This window comes from Pimephales promelas, chromosome 17 (assembly GCF_988280905.1).
Source record: "Pimephales promelas chromosome 17, fPimPro1.hap1.1, whole genome shotgun sequence".
NCBI lineage: Eukaryota > Metazoa > Chordata > Actinopteri > Cypriniformes > Leuciscidae > Pimephales > Pimephales promelas.
In genome coordinates this window covers 15,204,011-15,223,526 of record NC_142785.1, presented here as the reverse complement: position 1 = coordinate 15,223,526, position 19,516 = coordinate 15,204,011, and the positions used below count along the sequence as shown (strand labels likewise).

General features: G+C 35.0%; 1 protein-coding gene and 1 long non-coding RNA gene across 5 annotated transcripts in view; both read right to left on the bottom strand.

Moving 5' to 3' along the window:
• The window catches only part of plce1 (phospholipase C, epsilon 1), a 133,285-nt gene that overhangs the window by 98,277 nt on the left and 15,492 nt on the right, over positions 1-19,516 (bottom strand). The window contains exon 1 of one of the 4 annotated variants that reach the window (XM_089121973.1): positions 414-446. The exons of the other annotated variants lie outside the window; for them this stretch is intronic. Within the exon in view, the coding sequence (XP_088978099.1) occupies positions 414-431 (18 nt within the window). The 5' untranslated portion in view covers positions 432-446. Of the gene's footprint in view, positions 1-413; positions 447-19,516 lie in introns of those variants that run through there. 4 annotated transcript variants of the gene reach the window in all.
• On the bottom strand, positions 3,409-6,437 carry LOC148971498 (uncharacterized). Its single transcript, XR_016147047.1, has 3 exons — positions 5,472-6,437; positions 4,300-4,412; positions 3,409-4,134 (listed from the first exon to the last, which is right to left on the bottom strand). It is a non-coding gene; the product is annotated as an uncharacterized LOC148971498 (long non-coding RNA).

Genomic DNA, 19,516 nt, shown 5'->3' with positions numbered 1-19,516 from the left:
AAAAGTCTTGTAACATCAATCCATTGCTTCAAATGTTAAGTATGTTTTTTGAGACATTAAAAGGGCTTTGGGTTAAAGGGTTAAGAGTAGCGAATATCTGACTTTCCTCCAGTAATGTAAAGCTACAAGCGCACACTGTGACAGAGTAAATCTGGAACTTATTAGAAAGAAACGAGGTTCTCTGCGGGATGCTGTTATCTCATCCTGTTTCTCATGATGTCACACTGAAACTTTCACTCTAAACACTGTTTTGCACCCTCACGACAGAAAGATCATGTTACTAACGTGCAATATAACAAAACGCAAGCAGAACTAAGTGCAAAGCTCAACTACTTAACTCTAAACTAGACATTTAAAACAAAAGTCCATACTAGTGAGAGCATGCAAGAAGAAAAAAACCTTGATCAACTTACTGTGCGCAAAATTCCCATTCATGCCATGATCCATCGTCAACCTTGTTCCCAAATAATGGGTAGTGTCTTTACATTCTCCCTGATGTACTACAGATGCCAAAGGAAGAGCAAGAGAGAGAGAGAGAGAGAGAGAGAGAGAGAGAGAGAGAGAGCCAGTGACAGTTTAAGTAAGACCGAAGGGATCATGTCTTGGGTCAGGTTCAGCTCCCCTTATTTGGATATGAGGCAAATGGGCTGCGGTTATAGAGGTAATGAAACAGATACAATCATACACAAGAGAAACGTCTTTAAGCAGACTGTATCCCGGTGACAAATGAGAACTGTACTGACTTCATATTTACATTCCTGTTTATTTGCTTGGCAGACAGCTCTTGCTGAAGTGACTTCTAACCCTGCAGTCATTCTTAAGGCACATCGTAAAGCATATAATCAGATCTTGCCTGTAAACTCATGAATGTTACAAACACAGCAGTCAAATGAGAAGTTGTGAAACAACGATGCACTCCAGAACACTTCAAAACAAGAGCAAACAAACAAAGATGATGACTGAATATATTCAAAGACATTTTAAATTAGCACCTTAGCTTCCCACATAAACTCACAGTAGTCTTATAAGGGAGGTTGCGAAAGGTACAAAAATAAAGTGGCTCAAAAATAAAGAAAGAGATGTAATGAAGCATTGTTTCTACAGTATTAGCTGTACTGACACAATTCAATACCCAAGTGTTGAAGCCAACTGTGACGAATATATAACGATACAGCAATTTTTCATACAAAAATGTGTTATAATATATAACAAATAAACTAACGAGAGTACAAATGCAGTGCTTTCAGCTATTCAGGCTGTAAAAGTCATTATCTATTATTTTGCTTTCTCACACATGCTTTTATATTATTACATGCTTTTAGAGCAAGGTTTGCATAATTTTTTTTTATTTGTTCTGTTTTTTTGGTGTTCTCTGTGTATGCGGTTTGTGTTTTTGAGCTCAGTCGAATTGATTCATATATCCTTGATTTTCTTCTTTACCACTAATTTATAAACAAGCACTTTCTATTTTTACAGCATGTGACCTTATCTTCGATACTACAATCGGATTGCTTATATCGCTACTCCTATCCAACTTTCCAAATTTCCGCTACTAGCCTTAAGCCCGCTAGCATTGCACGCGTGGCCTATCGATCGTTTCATTTACACCCCTTTCACTGAAAGGATACGGGTTCTATCCAGGATTTCAGTCCTAAATTAGTAGTGATATTGGTAGTATCACTAATAATTTACTGTTCATCTGTTATGATGGCGAACATATCGGATGTGTGTCTAACGTTACCACTGAGTCCAGGTGAGGACACATTAGAGCTGCATTCAGTACAGCTAGAGCTTGAGTCCGTGGAGAAGCAGATCCTTGATCTACTAGAGAGGAAAGCCAAGCTGCGAGATCGGCGATCAGCGCTTGAAACATCACGCACCGATGCTCACAAGTCAGTGGTTACTGGTTAGTAACTTTTTGACTCTGACCTTGTCTACTCCGTGTGTTTCTCTGCACAGGACGCAAGTACCCAGGGCGCTATCATCCTTGGCTTCATTCACTCCGGCACTGACACGACACCATGGACCCTGGATGATCCCACAGTGAAAGACATGAGCCAGGACCAGAGCAAGAACCACTCCGCCCCTCTCCACCCGGAACCGCTTAGATTAGATACGCCACGATAGATTAGTGTACTGCTTTATTAGCTGGTTGTCCTACATCCTTAATAAACTAGCAGCTGCATTTTGCACTAACTGTAGCTTGAGTTCTTACTAGGTCAAGAAAATATGATCATATAACACCAGTTTCTATACACTGTCATCATCTCTACACTGGTTACCTATTAAATTCTGTATCAATTACAAAATATTACTACTGTACTGACCTATAAAGCTCTAAATGGTCTAGCACCTGTGTATTTAATGGACCTTCTATCACCCAATAATCCATCACGTTTTTAAAGATCACTAAATTCAAGGCTTCTGGTCATTCCTAGGATATCTACAGTAAGTCCACTAAAGGAGGGAGGGAGTTCTAGCTCATTTAGCTCCTAAACTCTGGAATAGCCTTGAATAGGCTCAGACTCGCGGTCCCAGTTTACAGGGGTCATGAACTGGCTTTTTAAATTTAATTATATTGTTGTCTGAGGTCAACTTATGACGTTCGCTTGGTTTTGGCATTCAAAAACATCAAAACCCAGGTGAAAAGGAAATATATTTAAATTGTACTTATTTTGATATACTTAATGTATTTTAAATGTACCGTATTAAATATGTATTAAATGTGCTAAATTGAAACAACTTCAAGTATATTAAGTGTATTTTAATATGTATTTAAGTTCAATTTTAAGGTAATAGTAATATATTTTATTATACTAAATTGTGCTAAAATGGAACCATTTTAAGTACATTTAATGTAATATAATAGCACTTATTTAAAGTGTATTTTAATACACTTTAAATCGACTTTAGAAATACAGCATTAGTATATTTTTAGCTTCACATTAATGCGTTCTGAGTATATTTTAAATATAATTTCAGCTTATTAATAATGTATTAGTAGAACACTATTGGACCCACTATTAACATATTAAAAATATATTTTTCCAAAAACCATTTAATATAAAAATAATATATTTTAATGTATTAAAAATACATTTAAACATTTGAATTCAACAAAACCCAATAAAAAAAATATTTCTACAAAACACACAAACACTCTTTGAAAGATAAACTTTAATGCACTACATCAGTAAAGCATTATGAAAACTAAACAAAATACATTAACATAAAATGCATTGATTTGCAGAGGTATTAAACAGAACAAAAATAAATAAATAAATAAACTAACTGAAAGGAGTAGTTCACTTTTGAAAAAACTTTTGGTGATAATTTACTCACCCCCATGTCTTCCAAGATGTCCATGTCTTTCTTTCTTCAGTCGAAAAGAAATTAAGGTTTTTGATGAAAACATTCCAGGATTTTCTCCATATAATGGACTTCACTGGGAACCAAACGGTTCAAGGTCCAATGGCTAACAGTCAATTTGTCGTGAAAGCATGAGAATTGGCTCAATTGCGAGAGTCTCGTGCTGAATGCTTGAGAGTTGGCAGCCCTGACAAATCTTTTTTCGAGTCAATTCATTCATTTCGTTCATTGAATGAACCTAATGACTCGGAAAAATATTTGTTAATTTTGATGAACGAGTTCAAATAGGAAAATCATGAACATGCATACAGAGCAAGGCGACCATTTGAGCTTATAAAACTTAAACTTGTGGGTTTTTTTTTTTTTAAATGACCGATCGTTTCGCTTGATAAGACCCTTATTCATCGTCTGGAATCGTTTAAAGCCCTTTGAACAGTTTGCACAGAAACTGTCTTTTGGACCTTGAACCGTTTGGTCCCCAATGAAGTCCATTATATGGAGAAAATCCTGAAATGTTTTCATCAAAAACCTTAATTTCTTTTCAACTGAAGAAAGAATGACATGGATATCTTGGCATGGGGGTGAGTAAGCTATCAGCTAAAGGTTTTTTTTTTTTTTTTTAAAGTGAACTAATCCTTTAAGTCAAACAAAGTGAAATACAATAGCAAAAAGTAAAGTGGCCAAATCTTGAGTAAAAAGAGAAGTTCGTGACTTGTTCAGTCTGCCATAGACTCTTTTGGGGACATCAGAAACACCGAGGGAAATCTGGCAAGAATAAAAAAAAACAAGCATTAGTATAAACTTGTTCATTTATAATTCTAATAAAAAGCTGTCACTTTGTTACTTAATTCAGAACACTTAATGCACAAAAAGTCAGATATAATTATTATAACAAATAGGATTTTTCTTTATCATAAAGAATTTTCTAACCATTTCTGAGGTTTCAGGAAGACACAGCTCAGATGATCTTGGGCTTGAGCTGAATGAACCTCGTTTCATGGACTCCAGGGCCTCTTTGAGAGATGCTAATATCCCTGGAAGCTCTATAAGAAAAAATAAAGTTGCATGTTATACAAAGTTAGGGCAGAAAAAACACTAGTTTGTGTTCTTCATATATAATTTGTATTTTGTTTAAATGGTGAAACATATTTAATGAACCATTACTGTAACTTCCACCCTATTATTAAAGTAATTATTCATTATTAATAAAGACAGAACTTTCTATTGAAAGTTACAAGTTGGTGACAGCTGATAACGCCTTGATTAAATGTAAAAAAGCTGAATACCACTCATAAAATCATATAAATCAGTCCCTCGAGAAAAACACGATTATGTGATTGCATAATTCAATGCATAATCAGGCAAAATACATATTCATTTTTCAAATACGTGTTAATATATATAGGTCACTTAGCTACTTAGCTGCTACATGACACACTATTGCCTTTTTTTTGTTGTTTTTCACCAACAAAAAGTTACAAATCAAGAGGATCAACTACTACTTACTCGACTTGACCTCATCTACTCACGGTTGGGTTTAATAAAAAAAAATGTCTTTGCAATGTGCAAATTCCTTGGCTAGGCTAAATATTAAATATAAAATCTCTCATTTCATTATTTAACATCATTTTAATTTCTCAGTGCAAGATATTTAATAATTGGTTTTGTGAAAGCTTATAGTTGGTGATTACAACTTAATTTATTTATCGAATTGACATGAAAACTGACAGCCTACTAATAATTAATTAGATTTTACTATGAATTAAATATCACAGATGTGAAAGTTTTATTAGAGCTTAAAATATATTATAATATTTAAAACACAAGAAGTTACTTAGGGACAATCAAGCCTGTCGGTTAATCACCATTAATAACCTTTTTTCTGCAAACACAGTGTGCAATGTTTTTATAGTTGTATTATGTCACTGTCTAGATCTATAACAATTAAGTTGATAGACGTCAATGGATTAACTCGCTTTAGTGTCAAATCAACAGAAACGCCAGTAATCCACAGAACATCGACATCAACTTCTGAAAATATTTTCTAAACCCAAAGTGAGAATAAAGCCAATTATACTAATCACTTAAACTAATAAACTTACCACCAAGAAGTAAGATCTTTTCTGGCAGTATCTTGCTCTGTCCATGTCGTGGCGGCGCAGCTCTTCGTTGTCCTCTTCACTGCTAATTGTTCGCGGGAGCTGACGACCTGGTAATCTGCTCGTGTGTTCTCTCAATATTAGATCGGTACTATCCACATTCACTAGGTCCGAGTCAGTGAAATAACAAAGCAAAATTTGGAAAATACATGATTTCTGTTGAAATATCCGAAGCTATAATGGGATACCACAGACAGTCAGTATCCGCTGTCTGCGCCCCGCCCAACATGTAAGTTCAAATGGCAGTGTGTGATTGGACAATTGCCGGCAAGCTTGTTTTGAAAAGATTGGCTCTGATTGGTCCAAATGAATGCAACTGGAAATATTAACTAACATCCACAAAAAAAGAAACAACTCTGTTTATATAAACCTAACATGCTTATTAACAAGTTTTTTTTAATTAATTTTGGCTAAACAAATGTAAGAGTCAAGCTTTAAGAAATTTATTTTGTTTTTCTAGTATGTACACCTGATCTTTTATGTTGATGTGTGCAAGTACTGGTATTCACTTGTTTTGTGGAAAAGACTATTTGATTAATTAATGCAGAAGTATAGAAGTGCATTACTTGTTAGTCAAATTTTAGTGCTTTTCATAATTATAACAAATTAATTTAAAAAAGTTAAACCTAAAACACATAATATAAAGTGTGAAATACATATGCATTGAGTTAAGTGTTGGTAGTATTACAAAAAGTGTGTTAGTTTTTGGTATATTTCTTAAAAGCTTAACTGAGCACATATTTATAATTAAAGTGCTACTTCTAGTCTTTGTAGAAATATACAATTAATTTCGATACATGTTTAATTGCCTTCATGTTAGGAAGGGAATTAAAGGGACTTGAATTTTTAAACTTGAAGTGAACACAAAAAATACTTTAATTTAGCAACAAGTATGCTTTCTGTAAATACACTAAAACTTCACTAAAACTGTTTGTTTTTAGCATATTTCTAAAAGTGTAATTAAGTGTATATTTATTAGCATTGCGTTTCTAGTAAAACATTTTTAAATATAATTAAAATATGTTTGTATTTAGCATATTTCTTAAAAATGTAATTAAATACCAATGTACTTCTAGTACACTTTTTAGAAACATATTTAAAGCATGATTGTCATTAGCATATTTATTAAAAATATAATTAAGCACACATTTATTACCAATGTACTAATAATATACTTTTTTAGAAATACATTAAAAGTATGCTTTTCTATAGTGTATTTCTTAAAAGTGTATTTAAACATATATTTATTACCAATGTACTTCTAATATACTTTTTAGAAATACATTTAAAGTATAATTATCATTAGCATATTTATTAAAAATATAATAAAGCATACATTTATTACCAATATATTACTAATATACTTTTTATAAATACATTAAAAGTATGCTTTTCTATAGTATATTTCTTAAAAGTGTATTTAAACATATATTTATTACCAATGTACTTCTAATATACTTTTTAGAAATACATTTAAAGTATAATTATCATTAGTATATTTATTAAAAATATAATAAAGCATACATTTATTACCAATATATTACTAATATACTTTTTATAAATACATTAAAAGTATGCTTTTCTATAGTATATTTCTTAAAAGTGTAATTAAATATATATTTATTACCAATGTACTTCTAGTATACTTTTTAGAAATATACTAAAATGCAATAAAATACATTTTTAGTACACTTTAAATAAGCATGTTGTAAATACAAATGTATTATAAACACACTATTTGTATTTCAAATATATTTTTAATACATTTAATACAACGTCTTTTTCACCTGGGAATGAATAAGTAAAAGGCTATTTACTACCCTAGTTTTGAACCTAACTGAAAAACGCTAAGTTTTTATGGGCGTCTCGCACTGAAGACTTGGAAGTAAACGCCTACTGCTGTGAGTGGATAACAGTTTTGCATATTATAATGAGTTTCAACTCACCCATCGATGCACGTAGGGGAAATTGTTTTGAAAACGTCCAATGTTGTAAAATGGCAACCGGACTGATTTGTTCGACCCATACATGTTCGACCCAGAGTCCGTGTGTTGCACAATTCCTGTCAGATCTAATATAGACGGCACATCACCGTTCTTTAACCTCTTTGACGTCATAGTTCCCCACTTTGAAAAACGAGTCGTTTGCAGAGGCTGGTGTCAATAAAAGCTTTTATTGGACTTATAATATGTGACCTAAATTAATACAAGATTTTGTTGTATTAATTATATTATAATTGTATTAATGTTGTATTACTGTGTTTTTCACATTTCTGAAAAGCACTTTCTGTCAAGCTGCTTTGAAGCAATATGTATTGTGAAAAGCGCTATACAAATTCTTTATTTAATGGTTTCATTTATTATTTATTTGAATAATTATTTTATTTGTTTTATTATAGTAATTTTCAATTTAATCTGACAATAGTCATAATCATTTGTAACTTTTAAATAGCTTTTTTCAATTATAAATGAGTGCATGACAACATTACATTTATTTATCTCTTATGTGCCAGTAAATTATCGGGCAGCTCAACCCTTCATTCTATAGACTAATATTCTTATTTGTGAACTGGATGTGCGTGTTTCATCCAGGGATTCTTGCCTGATACCTGTCATTAACAAACGCTCCTTGCTGTTGCTATATCAACCAAGCAGAGACCTCAAGTGAATATCCTCGAAAGACAGCAAATTACAAATTGAGCAGAGATGAAAAGAGACCACAGCATAAAATTGAATTTCTGTTGAATACATGGCATTAAAGGGGTCAAGAACTGGCTTTTAAAAATTTTTTATGTTGTTGTCTGAGGTCAACTTATGACGTTCGCTTGGTTTTTACATTAAAAACATCAAAATGAATAAGTCATAGGCTATTTTCTACCCTAGTTTTGAGCCCACCTCAAAAACGCTCTGTTTTTGTGGGCGTCTCGCATTGAAGACGTAAACGCCCACTGCTGTGAGTGGATAACAGTTTCGCATATTATAATGAGTTTCTCTCGATCCGGCAGGCCTATGTTATTTAGCTATGTGTGTAATGCGCGAATCGGTGGGCGGGGCTAAACGGGCCGTGTTGAAGTAGGCGTTGATCTTCTTCTGCGGGGGTGGTGTTTATACGTCATAGTTCCCCACTTTGAAAAACGAGTCGTTTGCTGAGGCTGGTGTCAATAAAAGCTTTTATTGGACTAACAAGGACGTTTTCAGTTCAGAAACTTACAGGATATTCTTATATGATGACCTCTTAGATGTCAAAAGCTCAAGGAAAATTTGATTTCTCAGTTCATCACCTCTTTAATACAAATTTTAAAAGGAGAAGCAGCCACATGACGTTCTTAATGACGGTGTGATTAGTTAACATGGTAGTTAGTTACAGCTCATCAGCAAAAGGAAGTCAAGTTGTACTCTGAAGTCCTTCAGGGGGACAAGAATGAAATGTAAGGCAAACCATGGCAACCATGATTTCCTAAGTAACAGCAGGTTTTTTTTTTTTTCAAGTGGTAGATGTCTCAATACATGAACAGAGCAGAAAGAACTGGAATATTCTCTCCATTCCCTATAGAGCGAGGTTCACAGAACTGCCAGTTACTGAAGTTGTGTAACACTGCCTCCAAGTGGTACAGTTCACTGCAGGGCCAAACACACAGAGACTGGTGATCTACAACCAACAGTTTAGATTCAGCAAACACAGTGGACTGATTTATTCTAGTGATGAATTTTTTTCTAAAACTAAAAAAAAAAAATATTTATGTTGGAGCGGCTATTGACTTTCCAGCATACATATGAACTCCGTCAACAGAAAACAAGTTGGCTGAGTGAATGTTAAAGGGATACTTCATTTTTTTCAGAAATAGGCTCATTTTACCACTCCCCCAGAGTTAAACAATTGGGTTTTACCATTTTCAAATCCATTCAGCCAATATTCTGATATTTAGAAGAATATCAGTAACCAGACAGTTTCTGGTCTCATTGACTTCCATAGAAAAATATATACTATGGAAGTCAATGAGACCAGGAACTGTCTGGTTACTGATATTCTTCTAAATATCAAAAAAAATTGGCTGAATACATTTGAAAACGATACAACACAACTGTTTAACTCTGGGGGAGTTGTAAAATGAGCCTACTTCCAAAAAAGTGGAGTATCCCTTTAAGAATATGTTCACACACACATCAGATCAAAAGGGATAATTAACCCCCCAAAAAATTGTCATTAATTATTCACCCTCAAGTCATTCCAATCCTGTAAGACTTCGGAACACAAATTAAGATATTTGTTTAACTAATAATGAGAGCTTTTTGTCCCTCCATTGACAGTCTACATAATAACCAATTTCAAGCCCCAGTAAAGATATTGTTCAAGTAGCATAATCCATGTGGTTCAAATTTCAAGTTTAATAAATTTTATAAAGCATCGCAAGCTTTGTTTGCAAAATATTAACATCTGCACTCGTCAACACACCATACATGCATTGTGGTGCTCATGTGAATGTGTGTTGGATATTAATATTTTGTGTGAATTACAAAAAATGTGTGAAAAAAAGGTCACAAGCTTATTCCATTAAAAAACTGAGGTGCATAAGCTCAGATCAATGAGGTCTATGATCAATCAGTTCACAAAAGAAATATGAAACCAGTTCTTACTGAAAGCAAAACAGATAAAAGATTGAATCCAATATTTGCCAATAACATAGCATAACAAGAGATGCAATATATATAGATATACAGTGCCCTCCACAATTATTGGCACCCCTGTTTAAGATGTGGTCGAGGACTTTTAAAAATTCTCCCTTTTTTTAAACAACATATAATCCAAATGCAAAAAAAGAGAAAAATCTAACCTTTTATTTAAGTACATTACTTTGGTGGTAAAAAAAAAATTTAAAATTTAAAAAAATAAAAACTTCAAATCATGTGTCCCACAATTATTGGCACCCCTGATGTTAATACTTTGTACAACCCCCTTTTGCCAACAAGACAGCACTTAATCTCCTCCTATAACATTTCACAAGATTGAAGAACACAGAGAGAGGGATCTTTGACCATTCTTCTTTGCAAAATCTTTCTAGATCATCCAGTATCCTGGGCCCTCTCTTGTGCACTCTCCTCTTTAGCTCACCCCACAGGTTTTCGATTGGATTGAGGTCTGGGGACTGAGATGGCCATGGGAGGACCTTGAGTTTGTGACTGAACCATTTTTGTGTAGATTTTGCCACACGTTTTGGATCATTATCCTGCTGAAAGACCCAATGACGACCCATCTTCAGCTTTCTGGCAGAGGCCATCAGGTTATTTCAAATGTCCTGGTAGTTCAAAGCGTTCATAATGCCATGCACCCTAACAAGGTTCCCAGGGCCTTTGGAAGAGAAACAGGCCCACAGCATCACAGATCCTCCACCATACTTCACGGTGGGCATGAGGTACTTTTCGGCATACACATCTTTTGTTTTACACCAGATCCACTTAGAGTGTTTGTTGCCAAAAAGCTCAATCTTAGTCTCATCCGACCAAAGCACACGATCCCAGATGAAGTCCCAGTGCCGCTTGGCAAACTCCAGACGTTTACGTTTGTCAGTGTTAGTGAGAAAAGGCTTTTTCCTAGCATGCCTCCCAAACATCTTGTTGGCATGTAGAGAGCGTCTGATGGTTGTTTTGGAGATTTTGTGACCCCAAGATGCCACTATTTGATGCAATTCTGTGACAGTGAGCTTAGGACTTTTTTTACTTTTCTTAGCATCCTCCTCACAGTGCGTTGTGGCAAGATAAACTTGGGACCTCTTTCAGCCTTGTTTGTCACTGTTCCTGTTGTTTTAAACTTCTTAATGATTCCTCTAACTTTAGATATGGGCAATATAAGGTGAGTGGCTATTTTCTTGTAGCCATTGCCTGACTTATAAAGGTCATCACACATCTGCCTTACTTGAATGGTGTGTTCTCTTGTCTTTGCCATGTTGACAAATGGGTAAGAGAATTAGGCCTCTGTGTCATGTCATATTTATACCCCAGGGAAATAGGAAGTCATGAATTACTAATTAAAAGTTCCTAGATATCCTGACCAACATTAGCAACTACAGAAAATATATATTTTTTTAAAAATCAATTACATTTTTCAGCGGAATTGTTAGGGGTGCCAATAATTGTGGGACACAGGATTTGAAGTTTTTATTTTTCTAAATTTTTACATTTTTTTTACCACCAAAGTAAATGTACTTGAATAAAAGGTTGGATTTTTCTCTTTTTTTGCATTTGGGTTCTATGTTGTTTAAAAAAAAGGGAGAATTTTTAAAAGTCCTCAACCACATCTTAAACAGGGGTGCCAATAATTGTGGAGGGCACTGTAGATATATATAGATAGATATACACCTTCCCTTTTGTTTCCCTGTTGTTTCATATTTTAACTTTCCCTGTTGTTTCATATTTTAATGACTTCACTATATTAATGAGGAGAATTATAAAGAATGAGTAAGTGTGTCCAGAATTTTTACTTATATGGTGTGACTGGAGAACATGTTTCAGAACACACTGACTATGTTGTGACAAGTGTTGTCATGTACATGACAGGAATGCTGAGAAACAACACTGCTTTGACACTCTACCGGATGCATCCGAGTACAGAGACTAGATGTTGCTTGCAACCAATACATTTTTTCCCCAAATACCACACATAATTGAGCTTTTTAGGATGCATGTTACCAAAAGCTGCACACCAGGGGGCAGAAATCAGCAACCACATTAAAAAGATTCAATCTGTTGAATGCAATAGATCAGAAAGGTGATAAACATGAATAAACCGCTTATGTTTACTGAGAAATAAAACATTACCTGATATCTCTAAAGGAACTGTGAATTAGGACAGTAGATTTTACCCTAAAGTTGAGAGTATCATTTTGCAAAGAAAATAAAACCTAATTTTGTCCCTTATACAAGACATTATTTTCATGACAATTAAACCAATCTTTAAACCAACTGGTCAAAATAACAAAAAATATGTGTTGCTTTTCGTATATTTTATATCATTATAGATCAAATGACGGCGATAACTTATTTTTGACAACAGAAACAATCTTAATGTTAAAGGACAACTCTGGCACAAAATGAACCTTTGGTCTAATAACACATTGGTGCCTAGTCAGTCGTTCTTTGAGATTTGTTTTCATGATAATCGAAAGTAAAGAGTGTTAAAAACTGTTTAGCGTATAACGCTAGGTATGGGAAATGGCTAGTTAATACCACTAACAAGGCTCAAAATAGCCCCACACTAACACAGTAACATAATGAGGGTCACTACATGCAAACCGATGCATTGAGAACGTTGTAAGAGTACAGACCGTTTAATAAGAAGATACTTTATAAAGACAGTCCACTTTGTGTATACAGGGAGGAGCCATCAGTCGAACCAGTCTCGACCAGTCGGACCACGAACGCAATGCCAAGTGAGCTGGTCGATCGGAAAATACGTTTGTGAAATGTAATTACATAGAAGTGCATGAATTATATCTGTTTAAGTCTGCACTGTCTGGGGAAAGGAATGGCAAGAGTTTTTTCAGTCATTCATGCAGATCAATGAGCAAGACTTACAGCTGGCAATGCAAACTAAAATCACGCAATAATTGCACCGATTTAAAAAATAACTTGTCTAGTGTACTTGTTTGTTTTAGGGGGTTTGAATCAGATATTATGTTTTTAAATTCGGGGGCACCCCAAGGATGTGTCCTGTCACCTCTTTTATTTTCTGTTTATACAAGTGGTATTAGAGTACAGCATAAGAATTATACAAATATGCAGATGATATGGCACTTGTGGCACTTTTATGGAAAGATTGTGTACATTCTCAGTATGAGGATAAGGTTCTGGAATTAGAAAAATGGTGTGAGGCAAGTTTGTTACTGATAAATGTAAGTAAAACAAAAGAGTTGGTTTTAAATTATTCAGAGCCTCTAACAGAAATAATGTTATGTGATCAAAAAGTTGAAATTGTTAAGACTTTTAAGCATCTGGAACTATGATTGACTGTAATCTGAATTTCTCTGACAATATTAATCTGATTTATAAGAAAGCAAATCAAAGGTTAAGTCAGGATGTTCTGCAAAGAGTATATACAGTAAGTTTGACCGAGAGTGTTATAGGGTATAATATAACTGTGTGGTTTGGACGAGCTATGAATAAAGTAAAATTAGACAGAATTACAAGAGTTGATGGAAAAATTGTAGGATCTAAACAAAAACCGGTCGCACAGTTACATCAAATTGTTGTTCAAAGGAAAGCTTTGACTATAGCAAGAGATACATCATCACACCCTTTGAATCATGTATTTGAATTATGGCCATCACGTCGTCGTTACAGAACACCAAAAGCTATTAAAGCAATATATAAACAATCTTTCGTACCAAATGCAATAAGTCTTTTGAATAAAAGGAAGGAAATGTGCTTATTTTAATCATATATGTATTATGTATTGTGTGTTAATTGTTTTTTTGAATGTAATCGCGAGACCAAAGACCAATTATCAGCCAAGGCTGAACAATAAAGGATTACTTACTTACTTTCTCAGTGGATAACTGTCTATCTGGTCCCTCCGCTATGGGTCGCCACCTCCAATTTATTTTTGGGACAGAAAAAGTTGCAAGACAAGTACAGCCTTGTTTTTCAGAGTGGGGAAAAAAAAACATCAGACTGTACAAATCACGTCTAAGTTCCAGTTCAGCTCACTTGGCACGTCGTTTGTGGTTCGACTGGTCGAGTCTGTTTTCCAAAGATGGCTCCTCCCTGTATACGCGAAGTGGACAGTCTTTTTAAAAACGTTCTCTACTCTTACAATGTTCTCAATGCTTCATTTTGCATGTATGGACCCTTATTATGTGACTGTGTTAGTGTGGGGATATTTTGAGCCTTGTTAGTGGTATTAAATAGGGATTTTTATTTTTCATTACTCTATGCCCTCGCCTATATACTAGCATTATAAGCTAAACAGTTTTTAGATATAAAAGCTTTACATTCGATTATCATGTAAACAAATCACGGAGAATGGTTGACTTGGTACCAAAGTTTTATTAGACCAAAGGTTCATTTTGCACCGAAGTTGGGCCTTGATGGAATATAAACGATTATTTAACACAATATGTTTTATGTGGCATTATGGCAATACTGTCACTCTACACAGGGAATCAGAAGAAATACAAAGGTTCAAGGTTTGGTGAAAGGGAATGATCTCTCCCGTGCAGTGGAGGAAGCATGCGCCTTTGGCCTTTCTGAGTGTTTGTTTTTCATGACACACACACAGAGTTCACCGCTGGGATCCCTTAGCCTCCAGGGAACATGACAACAAACATGACAAACTTTTTTCCATCCATTTTCCCAGCACGTCGGAGGAGCTCATAAATCCTAGCCCATTACACTCAATATGTTACAGCAGAATGATATATTATGTCCTATCATTTAGTGTTTGACACTAGGGCTTGAACAACTTTTCAAAGTCGACATTTATGTGATGAAAGTCGAGTCGGCTTGACTAGTCGCTGATGAACAAATAAGCCTGAACCTTGAGTTGAGACTCAAACGCCTTCATTGTTTCAGGTACTGAAAGGGCTGTTTTTACTGCTTGATAAATTAAGCAGCACGGCACAAAGCTTCACGTGCTTGTTGTCTCCTAATAAATATTAAGTCTTGCTGCTTTTATAAAACAAAAAAAAGAAGGTATGGTAAAGAAGCAATGAGCCAAGAGCAGGAAACTGTACAGTTTTAAGATTGTGGCATAAATGCAGACATAAACCAGATCACTTTATGTAGCGTTTTTCGGAACACAGCGTTCAGATTCTTCAATCGGAATGAATTCCTATTTAAACAAAAGGTGTCCTTGTAAGCGTAGCTAATGTTTGGCACTTTCAACTGTCCTTTGAACAAATAAACATGAAAACGGATTTGACAGCATACCATTTATGCATGTGGCATGACAAAAGCTTGAAAAGACACGCTATTGTCTTTCAGTGGAGCAACAGTCTGTATCAGCAGCCTAAAATCTGGGCTGTTGGTCCAGCTGGGACTGAAAGCAGCCTGCAAAGCACATTCCTCACTCCTCTGAATCACAGAAAGAACAGTCCTCCACACCTTCCCAGAGTAACACCCTCAACTGCCAGCAGTCCTCTGAGGTCAATATACAAATGACAGGTTAAGACAAAACACCCAGGAAGGTAAGATAGGACAACCTCAAACAATCAAGAACAGGAACATCATAAACAGGGAAACGCGTTAAGTGTGATAAAAAGGTGGATTACCTCTAGTTTAGTGTGAATTAAAGACTGTACGTGACTCATTTGCCTTCAGGTAGTTCAATGAAATCTAATTGGTTGGCAAAAATGGATGTAACTTTAAAATTATTTGCCTTTTCCTTTTCTGCCTGTGCATTTGTGAAAGTCTTTTACCAAGTTTTTTTTTTTTTTTTTTTTTTGGATGGCTTTTTCATTTTCAAACCCTTTTGGAAATAGGGATGAACAGTATTTGAGTCTTTTCAAAAACATTGATGAGGCATTACCAACAGAATGTTTGATAAAGAGGTCACTATCTGCTTCTGAAAGGATGTTGTTTAAGGACTACTGCTGTCAAAAATATTGATATTTTGTTATGTATTGATAATGAAATATTTGAAACTGTTCCAATACTCATTTTCTACCAATATCATCTGCACCATCTCCGACAGGGAATTGACACACACCCGCCTCCTATCACTCACTTAAATTGGCCTACTGCTTGTATTGCAAATAATTTTAGTCAAGTGGCCGTCTCTGGCATAAAGCCGTATCTCAAACAGCTCGCGAGTACTAAATTGATTTTTTTTTTTTTTTTGTGTGTGTGGCTTACTGGTCTTAAAGGGATAGTTCATCCCAAAATGAAAATTGTGCCAGTAATTACTCAGGTTGTTCCAACCCCATAAGACTTTCGATATTTTTTATTAAATCTGATAGCTGGATCACTCCTCCATAGGCTTTCTAAGGGTTCGAAACTGGCCGGCCCAGAAATCTGTTATTAAAGACATTGTTAAAATAGTCAATACATTCAGTAATACATAGTAATATTATTACAACAAATTACCCAAATTTTCAAAGAATTTAGATAACAAATGATCTGTATAGTTGTATATATGGCAGATTTCCCCGTGGTATCGAATATCGATATTTTTCAAGATATCATTATCATATCCAGTATCATGACAATATTAAGTACATAAATAATAGTGCAATGAATTCAGAAACTCTATTAAGTGATTTTAATTCATGTAGACATCTGCAGCTTTTCAGCCACACATTTATAACACAAACAGTATAATTCAGGTATATTGTGAGTCTGAAATCCATTCCACTTCTATAAGAGGTAATCAAACATTAAGAATGAGGTCACAGTTTGAGCACAGCCCACCAACAGGATGTTCCTGTGAGAGCTCTTCTCAAAAGCACCTGCTCCTCTGTTGACTGTTCTGTCCATTTCAGTTTCAGTAGACTCCATTTAACAAGAAAAGAGTTATTACTCAAGAACGTAAGCCAACACAAACACAAAATCACTTTGAACCTTGAACTGTATCAGTGAAACAGCTCGGAGTTCAAAGTAGTGATACTTCATTACACCTGCCAGACCAGCAATCAATAATTTGGATGATCTGCATCTGCTGATAACATTTCCAACTGGGGGATTAGCAGAAGTTTTCAAGAATTTTTTTGGTTTTTTGAATGAAGCACCAAATCTGAACTTGTAGCCTTGCTATGCTCTCAGGGAATAAAAAAGTGGTCACTGGTGTGATATCCTATCAAATATACCATTTTTTTACCCCTAAAGGCTGCCATATTAGCACCGTAAAGGTATACCTTTCAAAAACGTACAACCCTATTGACAGGACAGCTTTTTTTCTTTTTTTTCAGAAGTGGTATCAGAAGTGTGCGCCGCTATGCACCCTTGATTTTTGTTGATGAGAATTAAGCGTAAACTCCTCAAAATGGCTCATTGTGTGTCTTGAGTTCTCAGAAACACAAGGCATACTTTGTGTGCGCTATCATGGCCACAGTGTCCCTCCCCCCAGCCTTGTCCTGTATTTTGTTTGGCATTTAGATGCTCACTGACAGCAGTGTGCTAGTGAGAGTTGGACTGGTCTTATCAGAACCTGCCAGTCTCTTCAAGGTCTGAATCAGGATATGATGTGGTTTGGGCTGTTTATAGCGAGGCTCTCTATAGGTGGTCTCTGCCCATGAGTGAAATAACTGTGAAGCTGGTTAGCATTACGAAAATGAAAGGAATGTGTTGAGGTGTCACCCCACTTGTTTGTTAACCATATCATCTTCCTTTTATTTTATTAATTAAAATTTGGAAAACGTAAAGTAGCGACGCTAACAACAACTCCAGTAATTCCAGTAACGTTTATTTCCAGTAATAAACTGAGCTGAGTGAAGCAATAAGGAAATGTATTTTCATAAAATGTCCTCTCTCACCATTATGAAGCACTGGGGAGTCTGCCGCATTTTTGTGAATTTTTGTGCGTTAAAATAAATAATTAACCAATTCAGTTGAATCCCTATTAAACATATGATGCATTTTAGTCTTTTAGATTTATACAGATGTATTTATATATTCATAAACTGATTTTCATTTTAATTAATTATACATTAATAGAATGAAACAAATAAGAAACATTATGATTCCTTTGATTGCATGTATTATTTTGTTTACTTCAGTTTATGTACTTTACAAATTAAGTTCAAATTAATGCTGTTACTTTCTAACATGTTATTATTCTTCATTCTTCAGTACTCTTATCAGTGTGGTCATTAGTCTGTTAGAAGACCCCTGGCCCTGTTGCTAATAAGGCAGTGTTTATCTTCCTGTGGTGTGTCAGGCAACAGCTATTAGGCTCATTTCCTTTAATACTACAGAAGGCTGTGGTAAATTCCATTTTCAACATAGTCTCTCTTTTCACACCAACCCAAACATCAGTCGGCATGAAACGAAACTTGTGATAGTCCTTTCTTCCCTTATAGCGAAAAAAAGTGGGAAGGGACTGGATTTCGTCCTCGGGAATTGATTGGATCATGGGAAGTTAGGCGGTGCAGTAGTAGTACCGTAGTAGTTTTTACCAAAATAGTAAATTGTTTTTACCTTGCGTAAACACATTCAGGTCCAAGTGATATGAATCAGTTGTGCAATGTCCAACTGAACCGAACTGAATCATGTTCAAAGTTCCGCCGGAAGTGATCGCTTGCGTGTGTATGTCACTTAATATTTACACAGAGATTTTCGGAAGTTTTACCTTTTTCTAACATATTTAGATATACCGAAATCGTCTTCCATTGTGGTTTCCTCTATATCTAAATATGTTTAATGAAAGGTAAAACTTCCAAAACTCTGTATAAAGAAAGAGTGACGTAGGCGCGCAAGCGATCACTTCCAGAGCATGCGCAGACCGCCCGATCAGTTTGACATCGCTGTGGTAGCATGAGGTAAAAACTAGGGCTGGGTATTGAGACAAATTTTACAATTCGATTCGATTTCGATTCACAAGCTTGCAATTCGATTCGATTTCGATTACGATTCGATTTCGATTATTTTGGATATCAGTTACAATAAATGGCTATTTTTCTCAAGGGAATCAAATCACTTAACTAATGCTGTAAACTATGGGAGTCTAGTTGTAGCCTACTAGGCTTCATTAGCCTAATATGAAGGTAATAATGAACTGTTTTGTAGCTATACAAACACTTAAATTACACTTTTATTTATTTTTATAATAAGAAGATTATATGAAATATAAACATTTAAATGGTGGCTGTCATAAAAACTTGCCAGATTTATTCAAATATGCATTAAAAATTAAAGAACATTAAGATCATAAAGCATATGTAATATGGTGTATATATTTAGCAAAATGCTCCTCTCTAGAGTTATTTTTTTCTAGCTGACTAACGAGTTCATGTGGGTTTTCTGAGGTAAATATGACGATACACTGATTACAAGCTGTTTAAC